Source organism: Neovison vison, chromosome 7 (genome assembly GCF_020171115.1).
Source record: "Neovison vison isolate M4711 chromosome 7, ASM_NN_V1, whole genome shotgun sequence".
NCBI lineage: Eukaryota > Metazoa > Chordata > Mammalia > Carnivora > Mustelidae > Neogale > Neogale vison.
This window is the reverse complement of record NC_058097.1, coordinates 165813276-165830364: the sequence shown is the minus strand read 5'-3', so window position 1 is coordinate 165830364 and position 17089 is coordinate 165813276. Positions and strand designations below refer to the sequence as shown.

General features: G+C 45.0%; 2 protein-coding genes across 3 annotated transcripts; one reads left to right on the top strand and one right to left on the bottom strand.

Annotated features, from left to right (window-relative positions):
* Positions 1 to 745: 745 nt before the first annotated feature.
* Positions 746 to 17043, bottom strand: SPTY2D1OS (SPTY2D1 opposite strand). Of its 2 annotated transcripts, XM_044258933.1 has the most exons (4): positions 16882 to 17043; positions 4476 to 4694; positions 3967 to 4059; positions 746 to 1480 (listed from the first exon to the last, which is right to left on the bottom strand). In XM_044258933.1, exons 2-3 carry the CDS (start codon positions 4542 to 4544, stop codon positions 3967 to 3969), a joined length of 162 nt encoding a protein of 53 aa, XP_044114868.1. In that variant the 5' UTR covers positions 4545 to 4694; positions 16882 to 17043; the 3' UTR covers positions 746 to 1480. The 2 variants fall into 2 exon arrangements, 1 of the variants encoding a protein (XP_044114868.1); XR_006385674.1 differs by lacking the exons at positions 746 to 1480; positions 3967 to 4059; positions 16882 to 17043 and adding an exon at positions 14954 to 15107 and having other exon boundaries at positions 4645 to 4694.
* LOC122912770 (chromatin target of PRMT1 protein-like) lies at positions 6043 to 8835 on the top strand. The gene is made up of 2 exons (XM_044258932.1): positions 6043 to 6478; positions 7727 to 8835. The coding sequence occupies exons 1-2, from the start codon at positions 6414 to 6416 to the stop codon at positions 8271 to 8273; spliced, it is 612 nt and encodes a 203-aa protein (XP_044114867.1). The 5' UTR covers positions 6043 to 6413; the 3' UTR covers positions 8274 to 8835.
* Positions 17044 to 17089: the final 46 nt, after the last annotated feature.

Genomic DNA, 17089 nt, shown 5'->3' with positions numbered 1-17089 from the left:
TATTTTCTTAACATAAAAAATAAGGGCAATCCATTCAGTGCCCAGGGCCACTTAAAGAGAGTTTAGCAAACATGAACCAAATAGTCATCGACAAAATGTTACCTACATAACCAAAAGATCTATTTTGGTGGTAACATTGCCCTTTTGAACAATGGAACTATCAGTCACCCCACGTAGCCACAGGATGGGAAAAGTTCCATACAGTTTGCTTCAAAAGTACTTGCTCTCAGGTTCTTCCCCTGCCCCACCCCCCAACTCCCCTCAAGGTTAGAAAATCCCAAACCACCTCTAGAGGGCTTACAAAGAATTAGGGCTCAAGCGTCCAGAATAATAGCATGGGTCTTATACTTAGGTTTCCATCCTTGGTCTCAAACTCAAACTGCATCCTACCGAGGACTGAGCAGTTAGTTGGCTTTTATTCTATGCGCTTCTATGTTTTGTTCCTATGTGTTTCTATTAGCGGCAATCACTGCTCAAAGAATCATCAGGCACCTTCTTGGCTATTCAGGTGAGGGAGGCATTTGAGCCAAGAGACAGCCAAGATCTTGGATATTCCAGGCTCTTGTTTGGGTCTTTTCCTCGGCACATAAAAACCAAGGAGAAGGGGCGCCTGGGTGGCTCAGTGGGTTAAGCTGCTGCCTTCGGCTCAGGTCATGATCTCAGGGTCCTGGGATCGAGTCCCGCATCAGGCTCTCTGCTCAGCCGGGAGCCTGCTTCCCTCTCTCTCTCTCTCTGCCTGCTTCTCTGTCTACTTGTGATTTCTCTCTGTCAAATAAATAAATAAAATCTTTAAAAAAAAAAAAAAACCAAGGAGAAGGTCTGGATCTTAATCTTGATTCTGCAATCCAGAGCTGTGGGGCTGGTAAGATCCTTGAACCTCTCAACTTCATTTTTGCCATTTTGTTAAATGAGGCCAGAGCCCAACCCAGGTTATTGCGAGTGTAAAAATAATGTACAATTTAGCACCCGATATTAAAATGCAGTCCTTTCCCCATACAGTGTAAGCCTTAAGTTCTTGATAATAGCTGTGAAAAGGCCACAGAGACTTATCCCCAAAGGATAGGCTTGAAGTTACCCCAACAGCATTTTCTGTAACGTTTTTTTCAACCCTGAACCTGGACGCAGGAGAAAGCCTATACTTGGGAACTGGGTCTAAGGAGCTTTGGAGAATTTCCATCCTTAAGGATACAGAAGAGGGGGCAAATTGAATGAGGTATTTTAGTCTTAATGCCAGTCTTAAAACACAAATGACCCAATCACATTTCATCTAACTACCTCCCCACCCTGCATCCCCCTGTTTCGAGCTAACAGAATACCAAGTCTTCATCTTAAAAAGTACGGTAACTTTTTACATAAAATGTGACAAAATAATGTGCAATTACTTTATGCAAAACCAACAACAGGAGCTGTGTAGCCGGCCAGGTGAGCTTCAGAGCTGCATTACTTCGCCAGGATCATCTTTGCTCATTTCCACCGGAGTCTGGGGAGGAGAAAAGTATGTCAGGTGGGCCTTACCTAGTGTCTGCTGGAGTGTGGGCATGAGGCAGTTGCCCTCCCTGCCGAGGACAGGCACAAGTAGTTTTGTCCAGTTCTGTGTCTTAATGCCTTTGATCCCAGTTGCCAGAGGGACATAGCCACGGAGGAGGAGGCCAAAAAGGGACAAATATCCAAGGTCTACCAGGAAGAGAGAAGATCTCTAGCACCAGAACCACTTTATCGACCACCATTTACTCGAGGAGAAGGAGGGAGGTCTGGGTTGCTGGTGTGAGCTGATTTAAGAAATGCTACTGAAGCCAGAGCGCACAAAATGGCCCCCTGAGCACAAAATGAGGTGACCTACGTCAGACAGCTGTGACTCTGGGCTTGAGATGTCTTTACCTCTATACCTCCAGGTTCTTTGAAACTGACGAATCTAAGACTAAAGACTCTTAAGAAAATATATATAAAAGACATGAAAGAGAGGGAACCTTCAGTGAACAATAATAGAAGTACATAAGCTGCAAGGACTTTCTTAATAAAGAAAAGACTCTTAAAAAAAAAAAAGAAAAGAAAAGACTCTTTGTTCTAAAGTTCCTAGAGTTAGATCTTGATGCTTAGCTCATTGATCTGGGGGAATACATTTCAAAGTAGGAATAGAGAACAAAGTTGAAAGCACACTTACTCCTCCTGGGGGATACTTATACCCCTTCCACATGGTTCCTGCAATGAGAACCAACCATAAGACAACAATCATCGTGGAGTTTCTTGCTCAGCTGGCGGTGTGTGCTGGGGAAAATGAGTGGTTCTGAAAGGTGTTCAGTTCCTTGAGTCATGGGAACTGGGCTGTCTTCATTCAAGACCAGATGGTGGATAGCCCAGCATGATAGCTCCTGGCTGGAGAGTTTTGTGGTCTAGTCTGAACTGCAGTGGCTTGCCATGGCCATTTTGGGGTCCAGAGCTCAGACACCAATTGTGACATCAGCTCCTGTGACCTTGAGGGGGGACCAGTCAGAGTAAGCAACTATTGGACAGTGGGCCAGCGTGCCTGGCATGTTGGGGCCAAAGAACCCTTAATAAAGGGCGCTGTTCACTGGTGACCCTACGTGGGTAGGATCTAACTGGCATCACATCTTAATTAACTCCTCTCCCATCAAAATATTAACTACCGGTTTTATGCAATCAGATGCAAAAAAGCATTGCTATGCAAACAAAACAAAATATCCTGGATTAAATGGGAGGATTGTCTAGGCATGCTGTGAGCAATTTACTTTCTATACTATTGCTAGGCTATTTGAAAGAGAAAAATCTTGCATTTTGTGAAACACCACAGGTAAACCCTCATTATGCTGGGTATGCCCCCCTCTCTGTCTCGCTGGAAAGGGAAGGGAAGGAAGATGGGCTGTTATGCTCATTTCACAGCAGGAGAAAGCTGAGGAGCAGAACAGTTTCGGTGGTTTGGTCAGGATCAGGCGGCTCAGCTAAGCTGGTGCCCAGTGCCCCTGTCCACATCCCCATCCCCTGAGGTCTGAGGTCTGAACTGAGTTGGATCAATATTCACATAGACATTCTGAGGCAGGTGGAGGAAGAAAAAAAGAACCGTCATGCCCTGTTCCTAGTACCCCTGGGGTTGAAACTTGATGCCCTGCCGTCTAGAGTAGCTTCCCAGAGAACCTGCTCCTGTAACGGTTTATAACTAAGACTTTAAGTTTCTTTAACAGTGGGAACATCTTTGAAAAAACAGGTCTGAATGAAAGGGAGTGGGATGTGAGAACCTTAGGAGCTGCTTGCTAAAAGGATACTGTATTCATGTTTTCTAGAGGTGGGCTGGTCCAGTGGAATGAGTCCAAGAGGATATTTAGTCCTATGCTTGCATCCCAGCTTCACAAACGAGTTGGTCTGTGGCCTTGGGTAAATAGCTTGAGGTTGTTGTTTCAAGTCAATCTTTGCTGACCAGTTCATTATTTTGCTCATCTGTTAAGTTAGCGCTTAGTAAATACTTTGCATCAAATACTTGACATGAATTCCCAAATGCAATCCTCACAATAGTAGTAAGATACTGAGCTATTGCCATTGGGCAGGTGAAGAAAGTGAGGTTTAAAGAGAATTCAACCTTCCCAAGGTCATACAGCTAGTGAGGAGCAAGGTTAGGGGTTGAACGCATTCACCATAACTCAAGTCTTGGGAGCTGCCAAGAAGGGGCACTGAAAATACTCAACCCACTTCTTACAGTTTGTGAGAAAAGAGATTAATAGACAGGAACAGTCTTTGAACAGAATACTTAGGAGATGTGCTGAACCAATCTTGGAACCTTGGCCTGCTGCCCAAAGCAGGGCTTCCTGTCTTCTTTCCCCACCGCATACCTCAAACCACCTCCCCTTTGCCAGCTGATAGTTTCGCAGGGGGACATAAACTCCCCACTGAGATTTCAGAGCGTCATGGCGTTCTCTGGAAAGGGAGAAGTTGAGTCCAGCAGACCTGACCACTCACTCAGAGCTGCGGGTCTTCATCCAAGGTCTGGCTCCTCAGTCGTGTCTTGTCCTCCTGAACAGACCACTTCTCTTTCCACTTCAGAGTTGGAGGCTGAGTTAGAAAGAAATGTAAAGGCAGAAGGGGTTCTACATGTTGGCCAAGTAGGTAACTGCCTCTGTATGACGCAAGGGCCGTTTGGAGGTCCCCCCAATGCTCACATTCCCTTTCCTACCAGTGACCCCTCATCTGCTTGGCCTGAAACCCTGTCTCCAGCAGACCCCTTATAAATTCCATAATGCTTTGAGATAAGTGCTATTTTGTACCCAAGAGGCAGGTGGAACTTGAAGATATCCCAAGGGGATGAAAAGTAGCCTGGGAAACGAACTCTGTTCCCACTGCATCCTGACCTCTAATTAGTGGTGAGATCTCAACTATCCTTCCCCTTCGGTCAGAAATCCTAGCTGGGAGGGGGAGCCAGAGCCAGGACTGCCCACAACCAGGGGTTCACAGGCAGGGTCATTACTTACCATGAACTCCGGAAATGTGCCCATGTAACATGCAAGTCCAACAAAAAGCATCCAGCCAAGTACAATCATGATAACAAGTAAAACAATGTCTAAGACGCAACTGCGCAGTTAAAGACTATTCACCAAGATCTTGGCAAAGGAGTGTGCTCATGAAACCCTCAGTTGCTGGAAGTCTTGCATGTCAGTTCCAGTCCTTGGTTCCAAAGGATCCACATGGCCCTAGTGGAGAAGTTAGGAGTCTAGTAGTGCTTTGTGACATCATTGGTCACATGGCCCAGGCTCACAACAGGTCAGAGAGACTGCCCTCAGACCAGCAGCTGCGCGGCAAACTAAGCTTTTTATATGCATTCTCTCATAGCAACAATATGAAGTAGGTACTATTATCAAGCCCATTTACTAAGAAGACAAGCCTAGAGAGCCTAAGTGACTTGCACCAGGTCACAAGGCTGGTGCTCCAGACCAGGGCCAGGACTCAGGACCAGCTACCCGTTAGGAAGCTGGGCTCCTTAGGCTAAGACAGGGCAGACAGCGATTGGGAAGTGTGTGAATGGAATAAACTGAATTCTAGGGAAAAGTGAGACATCTCTTATTTCTGTCCTTGCAACTCTCTCATCATCCCAAGGGCTCTGTCACCATCATTTTATACCATTCTTCAATATCTTTGGTCAGTAACTCTCTGCTGGTTCTCCTCACTTGGCCTTCAAGAAGTCACAAGAAGTCCTTTCCTCACAGAAACCTCCAACTCATGCTGTGGCTCCCTTCCTAACCTGTTTCCTAATTTCCTTTTATGACCACAAACTTCTTAAACAAGTGGTCCACACTCAAAAGCCTTTCCTTTCTTCCCAATCTCTACCTTTCTTCCATATATCACATTCCAACTTCTGGTCCCACACCACTACTTAGATGCTCTCAGAGGTTACCAAAGACCTCCTTTAGGTCAAGTCTAATGACCTCATCTTCATCCCTTTGACCTCCGTGCACTGTCACAACGGACCGTTCTCTCCACCAGCATTCTTTCTACAGACACACGTCCCTGTCTTATAATTTGATATGCCCTTTATTTGCTTTACATTTTTGAATGATGAAAATAGGTGCTCATGGTAAAACATGAAACCACCTGCAGACATATAAGAAAAATTTAACAATCTCCCCTCTTTTCCCTCTCAGTTCCCACCCTCATGATGTACCCAAGCCTGGTGTGTACCCTTGTACCAAAGGATCCTCCATGAACTTGCAAACATCAGTACACATATAGAGGGATATAGAGGATTTCTTTCCAGTGTTGCTTTACTAAAGGTGATCAGATTACTTACACTACAAAGAACCTTGCTTTTCTTCTGTTAATAATACATCATGGACATCCTCCTGGGTCAATGGATAAAAAAAATTTAAACACGTTCCTTTTTTTAATAAGAAGTTTTATTGAGATATAAATCACATATGATAAAATCCACTCCCTTTTAGCGTGCAGTTGATGAGTTTTGAAAAAATGTGTCAATCTCGCAACTACCACCACCATCAGGAGAGAAGAAATCTCAACTATCTCAAAAAGTTCCCTGTGCCCCGTTGCAATAAGTCTCCTCCCTTGGACTCCTTGCCCCCTGGAAACCATTTATCCGCTTTTGCATTTTCCAGAACTTCACATAAAGAGAGTGACAGGCTCGGTTTTGGGCAGCGAGCGGGAGGAGTCGGAGGCGGCGGCAGTGGTGGCAGCGACACAGGGCAGGAAAGGGCAGGCCGGGCGAGCAGGCAGACCGGCCGACCAGACAGCCGGCCGGCAGCAGCGAGCTAACCTAGCAGCCTAGCGCGTACACCTCTGACCAACCGCCCACCAAGTCAAGTCAGGTTCCGCCGGGCCCCGGCCCGCGCGCCGCAGCCGTGGTGGCAGCCCCGGGAGGCGCACTGGCGTCCGTTTCCTTCGATCCGCGGGATTTGAAGATGGCTGCTCAGGCGGCGCCGAAAGTTGTGCTAAAGAGCACCACCAAGATGTCTCTCAATGAGCGGTGAGGCAGCCAACAGCAGCTCAGCTCGTTCCTAAGAAAACCTTCCTTACCTTGGCCCCGGGGTCCGGTGCCCAGACACCAGTTTAAGCTAAATACCAACAGGAGGCTCCAGACCTCTGTTCTTAGCGCCTCTTACGTGGCGCACAGAGCGAATCGGGCGCTTGTTCCGAAAGCCCGTGCCAGTAGGTGTTTGTGCTAAGCGGAAGTCCTTGCCTGGTGGGGTGTGTTTGAGAGACTCCTCGCCCCTCTCGTTCACGTGTGTGTACATGGATGCAGGGGTGCCGCGGCTGGGCGGCCTGTGCCCGGCTGCGGTCGGCTTGCTGCCCCGTCCGAGGCCAGCGGCGGCGTCTGGCCTGTAAGAGGCAGGCAGCAAGCCGCGGCTTGTCCGAAGGCCCTTGAGAGCCGTTCTTGGGCCTTGTAAGAGGCACTCGCTTTGCTCCATTCCTCTTCCCTTCAGCTCTGCTTTCAGTGTGTGCTCTGTTGAGTTCTTCCCCAGTGAAGTGTCGATCCTTCTTGTGCCATTGAGCTGACGACGGAATCGCAGGAGGGGCTTCACGGGCTGTTAAGCGACTAGAATAGTCTGATTTTTCCAAAGCAGTCGCTTGGCGTTAGGAAAAGTGACCATTTGAAAGTAAAAAGGTGCTTGAAAGCGGTTTCCGTCTCCGAGCGCTCTTAGACCACGGGTTTATGTCGTTGGTGTTCGACCACCGAACGTGGGATTGATGTTGCTGCCCCTCCTGAAGCGCGCGTGCTGCTTCCCTCGGGCATGTCGCTAAGCCCGCGCCCGCCTAAGAAAATGAGATGCTCCCCCGTAGTTCCTGTGGGTGGACTCGGCCTGGGCCGGAGGCGCCCGGTCCTTTTCTGTTTGCCCTTACAGTGCACCCTCCGGTTCCCCCAAGGATTTGGCTTTCTTTGTCTGTCTTTGAAACTACCTTTTGTGTTTTGTTGTCATCATATCTGCTTATTGCGTGTTTTTCGTACCTTCCACCTCTCTCAAAAGCCGTTACTTGAGCCCTCCTTACCACTTTTGATTGAATGTGCTGCACTTAGCTGCATTTCTGAGTTTCTGATTCTTGCAAGTTTGTGGAAGCAGAGGAGTCTTAAACCCACTTCAGCCTTGATCTAAGTGTACCACTTTACTTAAAGTCCGTGGGATCTGGAGCTCCTGGTCTAGCAAGCCATGAAAATGCCAGTAAATGTTTTGTAATAAAGCTTTTATTTAAACATCCATTCTGTTCGACCTTGAAGCTTTACTAATATGCTGAAGAACAAACAGCCGATGCCAGTGAATATTCGGGCTTCGATGCAGCAACAACAGCAGCTAGCCAGTGCCAGAAACAGAAGACTGGCCCAGCAGATGGAGAATAGACCCTCTGTCCAGGCAGCATTAAAACTTAAGCAGAAGAGCTTAAAGCAGCGCCTGGGTAAGAGTAACATCCAGGCACGGTTAGGCCGACCCATAGGGACCCTGGCCAGGGGAGCAATCGGAGGACGAGGCCTACCCATAATCCAGAGAGGCTTACCCCGAGGAGGACTCCGTGGGGGACGTGCCACCAGAACCCTGCTTAGGGGCGGGATGTCGCTCCGAGGTCGGGGGATGATAGGTCGGGGAAGAGGGGGCTTTGGAGGTCGAGGCCGAGGCCGTGGACGAGGGAGAGGTGCCCTCACTCGCCCTGTACTGACCAAGGAGCAGCTGGACAACCAGTTGGATGCGTACATGTCGAAAACAAAAGGACACCTGGATGCCGAGTTGGATGCCTACATGGCACAAACAGATCCAGAAACTAATGATTGAAACCTGCCCGCCCTCCTGTGAGAGACTCTTGTTCAAAAGTCACCACATCTGTAAATACCCTTGAGATAACAGATGGAGAAGAAGCCTGAACGATGCTGGAAGGACCTATCACGATAGGCCATGGACTTAACTTGCCACCAGTTTGTGCATTTAGTGTGTTCCTTTTTTGATACTGTGTTGTATGAAACCCCTTTTTCCTCTGACGCGGGTTTTGTTTTGTTGTGTTTGGGGTTTTTACCCCCATCGCTCTGACTTCTCTTTGAACATGAATGTGGCGGACTCGTGGCTAGAACACCCTCTTCTCGTCTCTGTGTCCGTGTGAAAAAAGTCCCAGAAAGAGCCCATCAGTGTTCCTTCCTGATGGCCTAGGTTCTGTTCTACGTGACCTTTAATAGCCTCTTAGAAGTGTTTAGAAAACGTGCAGCTCAGAAATGAATTCTGCCGCACTAATTCATCAGTGTAGTAAATTAGGGACACTGACATAGCCACAGGTCCACATAACAGGTTACACATGGTAACACCTGATTTGATTAAAGTCACTTCTCTGTACATTGACACCACATGACAAGTGTGCTGGGCTGGGTGTGTGCACTTCCTACTCTGAAAGGAGGCCTGTGAACTTTGCTCTTGGCTTTGTTTGGTGTCGTAAGCCACTGTTAGGATGGCTTACACCTGCAGTAGAGAGGAAATGGCCATTTGGTTTGGCAGATGCCTCGGAGAAAGGGGTAGAATGGTGACCGATCCCTTCTCGGAGTCCAGAGACTGCGTGCTAGAACGCTCTTGTCCTTGCGTTTATCCCAAACCAGTCCTCGGCTTCTCCGTTCATTGGCTTTGTTTGGCCCTGTCTTTATTTCCCTTTGAAGTTACAAGTTCAACCATGTTCTGTCACCTGTTCAGTTTTCAGTGGAATCTTGGATTTCTGGTTCATCATAACAAAGAAATTGTTCTCAAATCTAAAAAAAAAAAAAAAAAAAAAAAAAAAAAAAAAAAAAGAGAGTGACAGGCTCATTCACTGGCTTCTTTCGGTTAACATAAAGCTTTGAAGATTCATCCATGTTGTCTAATAGCTTGTCCTGTTTTATTGGATGAACACATGGCCCACTGCATGGACAGCACAGTTTATCAATTTACCTTTCAGAGAACATTTGGGTTGTTTCCAGTTTGGGTTATTATGAGCAGAGTTTGGATTATTATAAATCTGTGGGTAGTTTCCTGTGTGAACGTTAAGTTTTAGTTTCTCTAGGGTAAATCCCAGCAGGAGTATTTGAATCTTATGGTAAGTGCCTGTTAAAAAAACCTTTTATCACTATTCTCAGCAATTTTACTTTGCTGTGACTACGTAATTTTCTGCATGTTTCTTCTATTTGGGGTTCAGCGAGCATCTTAGAACTGGGGTTTATGGTTTTCCTCAAATTGGGAAAATACTTGGCTAATATTTCTTCAAATATTTTTCTGCCCCCCAGTTCCCCTCTGTGACCTCCATTACATGCGAGTCCAGTAACCAATGTGAATGTGTCCCAAAGCTTGCTGGTGGTTCTGTTCATTCCTGAGTCTTTTGACTCTCTTTGTTTCATTTTGGATAGTTTCCATTGTTTTCTTTTTCAAGTTTACTCGTCTTTCCCCAACGGTGTCTAATCTTCTATGAATACCATACAGTGCATTTTTCATTTGATGTTTTATTTCTCATCTCTTCAAGCTCAATTTGTCTTTTAAAAAATTCTTTCTTTTTCTTTTTTTTCCACATCAGGTTCATGCTTCCCTTTGTATCCTTGAGCATTTTTGTAAGATTAATGATAAACATTTTAAGGATCCATCTGCAAATCTACCATCTCTGTCATTTCTGGAGATGTTTGATGGTTGATTTTTCTTTTTGTTATGGGTGATATTTTCCTATTTCTTTGAATGCCTGGTAAGTTTTTCTTTTTTTTAAAAGGTTTCATTTATTTATTTGACAGACAGAGATCACAAGTAGGCAGAGAGGCAGGCAGAGAGAGAGGGAGAGGGAAGCAGGCTCCCCACTGAGCCGAGAGCCCGACGCGGGACTCGATCCTAGGACCCCAAGATCATGACCCGAGCTGAAGGCAGCGGCTTAACCCACTGAGCCACCCAGGCGCCCCTGCCTGGGGTAAGATTTGGTTCGATGTTCATATGGTGAATTTTACAAGGCTGTCTACTGGACTTGGTTATATTCCTTTCAGTAGTGTGGGGTTTTTTGTTGTTGTTGTTTTTCGAGGATGTTTGGATCAGTTTGATTCTTTCGAGGCTTGTTTTGGTATTTGTTAAGTGAGCAAAGAGCAGCTTTTACTTTGAGGATAATTATCCCCATTACTGAGCTATGACCCTTCTCATGCCCACTGGGCACTCTCTCTGATGCCTATTGTGTTCAGCCTTTCAAATCTGTGGAATTTTCCACAACTCCTGGCCCTTTGGGGAGCTCCAGGAAGTGTTTGGCCTGCTGTTTGTGGGTGACTCTTATCCTGGCCAAACTCAGCCAAACACTCACAAGGACTCCTACTGAGATCTCCAGAGTTCTCTCTCTGTGGAATCTTCTTTGCCAGGACCCCAACCTGCAGTTTCCTGGCACTCTGGCCTCTTTTGTACTCCGCTCTTTCTTTACAACCTAGCAAGACTAATCTTGGTTTGGGGAACCCCACTGTGCAACAGTCTGAAAATCACTTCCAGGCACTAGGCTGGGGCAATTGCAAGGCTCATCTCCTTTATTTACTCTCTCTCAAAGTTCACAGGCCTGTGCTTGCTGCTTCTTGCACAAGATCTGGAAACAATTATTTCATATATTGCATGCAATCTTCTCTTTATTTATGGAGAGAAGGCAACTCTGTAGCAGTTGATCCTTCTAGGTAGACACAGGAATCCAATTTATTCTTTTTAAAATTTCTGAATAATAGTCCACATTTATTTCCTTTTTCTCCTAACGATGAATCTATCAGTCAAGGGATGGAAACCACACAGTAATTTCAACAGAGAAAGTTTACTAAAGAGAATTATTAACTAGGAACAAGAGATTAACTAAGGAAAAGGTAGAAAGCTCTACCTATACAGACATAGCTATATAGGGAGCAGCCATCACCCCTAAGGCTGAGGCAAAGCACCCAAGGGAGAAACATACTTGTAAGAGTGCCCCCTGCCAGGGCACCTGGGTGGCTCAGTGGGTTAAAGCCTCTGCCTTCAGCTAAGGTCATGATCCCAGAGTCCTGGGTTCCAGCCCTGCATCAGGCTCTCTGCTTAGCAGGGAGCCTGCTTCCTCCTCTCTCTCTCTCTGCCTGCCTCTCTACTTCTGATCTCTGTATGTCAAATCAATTTAAAAAACAAACAAAAAAGTGCCCCCCGCACTTCAGATCTGAGATCCAACACTTGGTGAAAAAGTTGTGGCCATCCCCGACTGGATGGCAGAAAAATCCAATCAGCTGCAAGCCAGACCTCATAATGAGAGAATCACTAGATGCTGGTGAAACTTGACAGGAAGTCTCCAGGGCGCTTCTGGGAGGCTCACTGATCACTGCTGAGAATCTGCCAACAGAATATACCAGGATGCTGGTGGTAGAATTCAAGGGGTTCTCTACGGGGTGCTGGTGGTAGAACTCAAGACAAGCTATTCAGTGGCAGGGACGCCATTGAAACTCAATGGAAAACAGTCCATAGAGAGGCCATGGGAAGTCAACATGGGTAAGGACCACTGGATAGCCCCCACGTGCCAGCCACACAGCAGAACAAAGAGAAACAAAGGCATCCTGGAACCAGGAAGAGAAGTTTCTTCCTCCTCTAGTAGCTCCCCAAGGCACTCCACTGATAAAACTTATCATTCCCATGAGCAAGGAAAAAGGGTTTTACAAGGTTCAGGTTCATTACAGCAGAGTAAGCGGTGAATGGTGGATTCGGAGCTGAAGGACAGTGGGTTGATAAATGGCACAATGTGCATTTAGGTTTTCTCCCACTTTTTACCACCGTACATAATGTTGCAATTGTTACACAACATTTCTTAGACAATTTCTTCCGAGTAGTGCCAAGTTTTTACTTGTTAACCAGGAAAGCAGGAAGATGACAGAGTAAGCCAGTTCCAATACAGCATAACAATGAATGGAGAGGCTATATAAAATCCTTCCAAAAAAAGAACTTAAGAGAAGAAAAGAAAGATTGTAATTTCATTTCAGAAGGACAAAGGATATCTTTCCAAGGACAAAGGACGCCTGTGGTGGGACTGCCTGGGGTGCAGCATACGCTGTTGGTCAATGAACAGCAACACAGGCTCCATACATCTAAGTGAAGGATACCGGGTTCTGATGCACACGTTTTTTAAAATTTTCATGCCGTCTCATTTACTTTTTTTTTTTTTCGTTGCCTATGCCTTGGAGTCATATTCAAGAAATCACTGCCAAGTCCGATGTCATGACCTTTTCTTCCTATGTTTCCTTCTAAAAGTTATATTGTTTTAGTTCTTACATTGAGGTCTCTGATCTATTTTAATTTTTATATATGGTGTTAGGTAAGAGTCTAATTCATCCTTGTATATGGATATCCAGTCTTCCCAGCACCATCTGTTGAAAAGACTGGATTTCCCCATTGAATGGTCTTGGCACTCTTGTCAAAAACCATTTGACCATGTATGCAAGGATTTATTTCTGGGCTATCTATTCTATTCCATTGGTGAGGTACTTAAAGATGTCAAAATCATAGGGACAGAAAATAGAATTCTGAGTTGCCAGAGGCTGGGAAGATGGAAGAGTAGGAAAATATTATTTAATAAATATAGGGTTTCAGTTTTAGAAGAGGAAAAGCATTATGGAGATGGGTGGTAGAAATGGCTGGGCAACATTACGAATGTATTTAATACCAGTGAACTGTATACTTAAAAATGGTTAAGATGGTAAATTATACGTTTTATATTTATATTGTTTTACCACAATGAAAAAAATGAGGGCAAAGAGAAGTAAATGATAAGAATACATGTGTCTGATATTTGGAATACCGGGATTTCATCCCTGAACAATGTCTGATAGGACAAATAACTATGAAAGCAAAGAGTGTAAACAGAGATCAGAAGCAGAACACCAAGAAAAAAATTCTAATTTTAAACAAGCCATTCTTGTGACTTTTCTCAAGCTACAAACAAAGATGCAAAATATACACTGTCCCCATTTCTTAGTTTGGGGATTTTTTTTTTCCTTTTAATATAATTAACAACTTTGTACCTGTGTCTTGGGTACCTTAATTCCAGTAAGACAAATTTCCAAAATTTTTCTTATAGTGTCAAAGGTATGTCAGATTACTTTGCCCAAAGATTGTAGCAAATTATGCTCCCACTGACTACGTTTGAGTTTTTTAAACCAGGGTACAAGGATGAGCTTCAGTGGATCTCTGAATATTCCCAGAACTGGAGACAAAATGGACTGCATATGTTGGCATGTACATTTTTCTGGGACAGATCTGTATCTTCCAACAGTTTTGTTTTTTTTTTTTTTTTGAAGTCTGAAATGCTAATAAGGCTGAGAACTAGTACACTATACCATCTTCTCCTTATGGCTTTGGTCACCCTACACTTATATTCATTCAGCAAACTTGGCAACTATCAGAAGAATGAGACATGCATAACTCAAGTATGTGAGGCACTGGGAATACAGAGACAAGTGAGATCTGACACCTGTCAGGACCTTACAGTCCTTGGGGACAGAAAGAGGGGAAGAGATGAAGTAGTTCAGTACAATAAAAAAAAAAAAAAAAACCCAGGCAGGGCATTAAAGGTTAAAGCATAGAAGACACAACATGTTTGGGGGAAAAGTGAATATTTCAGCCTGACTACATTACAGGCTATAATAGTGCCAATTTCTGGATGTGGGGGGCCAGGGTCATACCAAAGTCAACCAGTGTTTGTACTCCACAATCTTCCTCTTATGAGTAAATACCAACAGGCACAGAACTCTAGCTTTGTAGAGATTATAATCACGAATTTTCATCACAATTCACACACAGGAAGGCAGCAAAATGCACAGAGAAGGAACATGGTCTCTGACACCACTTTCTGCAATAATTTAACCTTCCTGAGTCTTGGTTTCTCCATCCATAAAATGGAGTCAATTATATCATAAATCCTCTATTTTAAGGCACATACTTTTTCACATTTTAGTTCTTTTCAAAAAGTTGTAAGTGTTAAAATTGGTATTTATATTTAATTTTGTACCCTTTTCTCTCCCAAAACCTTGTCAGTAATACATCTCTTACTCAACAGGATCTCAGAAATGAGAAAATAGGTAATACAATCCTAAACCTCAGTTTCCTCACCAGCAAAATTGAGATAATTCTATGTAGGTCATTGGTTCTGAGAAGATTAACTGTGGTAAGCACGTAAAATTCTTAGCAAAGAACCTTCCACACAGGAAATGATGGCATAAAGTGTTCACAGGGCCTGTAAGTCATTTCGTGACTAAACTGGAAGAGAATGAGCTGTTTGGATGAAAGGCGTCTTCCATAAACAGTTCTTTCATCAAAGATTGAACACCCCTGCTCAAGCCTCATTTCTAACATGGTATAATTTCCTTGATTAAAGGATTTCTGACAGGATCTGTTAGATCTTAGAGGCCCTGGAAGTCTCATTGTTTCCTAGGTTTGATAGATCTGCCTGAGGTGCTCTCAGAGGCCTCTTATCTTTCAATCTTCTCCCCTCCTACCTTCTCTCCTGTCTTCCTCTCTCGCCCCACAGGCAGTCTCTTCACAAGGCAGCAGTCAGACCTATTCCTTTAAGACTGGGTCACATCACTTCTCAGTTCAAAACCCTCCAGTGGCTTCTTCTTTCTCTCAGAGTAAAAGCCTAAGAAAGAAAAATGCAGCCCCTGACATCAGGGAACTGGTCTGACCCAGCCAGGAAGGTCTCCCTGTTGTTAGTAGTTGACGCGGCACTCAGGCGAGGCTATGTTGTGCTCCTGTTGGATAAAACAACTTCACAGACGCAAACATCAGACAGGGTCACTCAGACCATGATAAAATGAGACCAAATAAGGCCACTTCATAATTTTGTCTAAGCAGAGACAAACCCAGGTCACTGTGTAGCCCATTAAATACCAAACATCCTCTTCTCGCTGCTAATGCATATGAGTGACTGCTTCTTCTTTACCAATTACTGCTTTCTCCTTGCTCCAGTTTGCCTGTTGTATGGATATTTACTGAGATATCCAATCACAGAACTGTCTCTGCTTTCTCAAAGCTCCCAATCTAGAGAGAAGGTTCACTTCATTAAACCCTCCCACAAGTCACCCAAAGCCCCAGTCCTATAATAGGTCTTTCTCACACTCCCGCAGTGAGCAGTCCCAATGGATCTCCACAGTACCTGCTCCCTCACTGCAAAGAATAATCAGCCCCACATGCTTAAGTGTGGGTGTGTTCCTGATGCTCTTCTGGCTATAGAGTATGACAAGTCAGAATCACAAATGTCTACAAAGGCCCCACAGGCATTAGAATCATCACGTTTGTCAAAAATGATGACTTGAACCACTCCTCCCCCAGAGTTTCTGATTCTGTAAGTCTGGGGATGGGGTCTTAGAATCTGTATTCCTCACAAGTTCCAGGTGATGCTAAGGCTGTTAAGTCTGGGGCCACACAGGAACAATCACTGCCCTAAACCATTTGTGGCCTCCCCTTTATTTCCCTGAAATAGTACTTCATTCTACTCCAGCCACACCGGCCATCTTGCGGTTTTGAGCTCATACCTGTTGTAGGACTTTGCTTTGAATGCCCTCTAATAGAGAACACTTACTCGCTCACCCTTCAAGGAGACCTACCCTGATCTCCTTACCCTGTCTTTTTAAAAATTTATTTCCCACAACACTTAATTACCTTCCAGCATATGGTCTCGTTTACTTATTATACGCATTTTTTTGCTCTCCTCCTAATAAAAGAATGACAGCCTTAGGACAACCGGTATTTTTTGCCCATTTAGTTCACTGCTGTATCCTCAGGCCTAGAAAAAGATCTAGCAAATAGTCAATGCTCAACAAAAGTTTGTTGAATGAATAATACCCTTTCCGGCCTTTATTTTCTTTTAAGAGAGTTACAGCATTCCTGCCTCTGACTCACGGTGTAAGTACAACCTCGGTCCTGCTTACCCATCCTCCTGACAGTTACAATATCCATCTTCTGCACTTTTTAAGGCCAGCGGCTCAAATCAGGGATAAAGCAGGTAAGTAAATCGCAAGTCAAGGAGACCACACAAAGCCAGTAAACTCCATCCCTTCCTCCTCTCTATGTGGATGACCTTATCCATCAATCTACCTTCTCTCTTGTTCTCAAACTCTTTTTCTGACCTAGCTTTTCCCTCTCCCTGCCACCAACATTTATGGCGCCCCTCCTCAAAAAAAAAAAAAAAAAAAAGGCAACTCCTCCCCGAATGCTGCACCAAACCTCACCATCTCCCAGTTTTTCCACAATGCTCCTTCTGACTCCATTTTCCCTTTCTAGCTCCCTGAAAATTTGCTTTTGAAGTTCCGTTACCTCTTCCTTCCTAAATCTAACCATAATTTTTGGTCTTGATCTTTCTTGATACTCTGCTGAATTTAACACACCCTTCTAGAAACTCTTCCAAAACAGCGCGAGTTGCTTCTACCTCCTTTACTGCATCTCCTCGGGTCCTTCCTATTCCTCTCCTTACAGATGTCCCCAAGTTTCCTTCCAGCAAGCCGGGTCGTGGCCCCGGGGCGCTAACGTCTTTCCGACCGCGCTCAGGGTCCGCGCTGGGGCGCTGGTCCGACTCCCGGGCGGAGCGGCCGCTTAGCCAGGGCGTTGGAAGCGGGCGGACTTTCCAGCTTGGGAAG

Excerpts from the sequence above, each read along its gene's own strand:
- LOC122912770 (XM_044258932.1), top strand. The coding sequence starts at position 6,414 with ATGGCTGCTCAGGCGGCGCCGAAAGTTGTGCTAAAGAGCACCACCAAG. Across the intron at positions 6,479-7,726 it reads AAGATGTCTCTCAATGAGCG|CTTTACTAATATGCTGAAGA; the intron begins GTGAGGCAGCCA and ends TCGACCTTGAAG.
- SPTY2D1OS (XM_044258933.1), bottom strand. The coding sequence starts at position 4,544 with ATGATTGTACTTGGCTGGATGCTTTTTGTTGGACTTGCATGTTACATG. Across the intron at positions 4,060-4,475 it reads GCACATTTCCGGAGTTCATG|CCTCCAACTCTGAAGTGGAA; the intron begins GTAAGTAATGAC and ends TTTCTAACTCAG.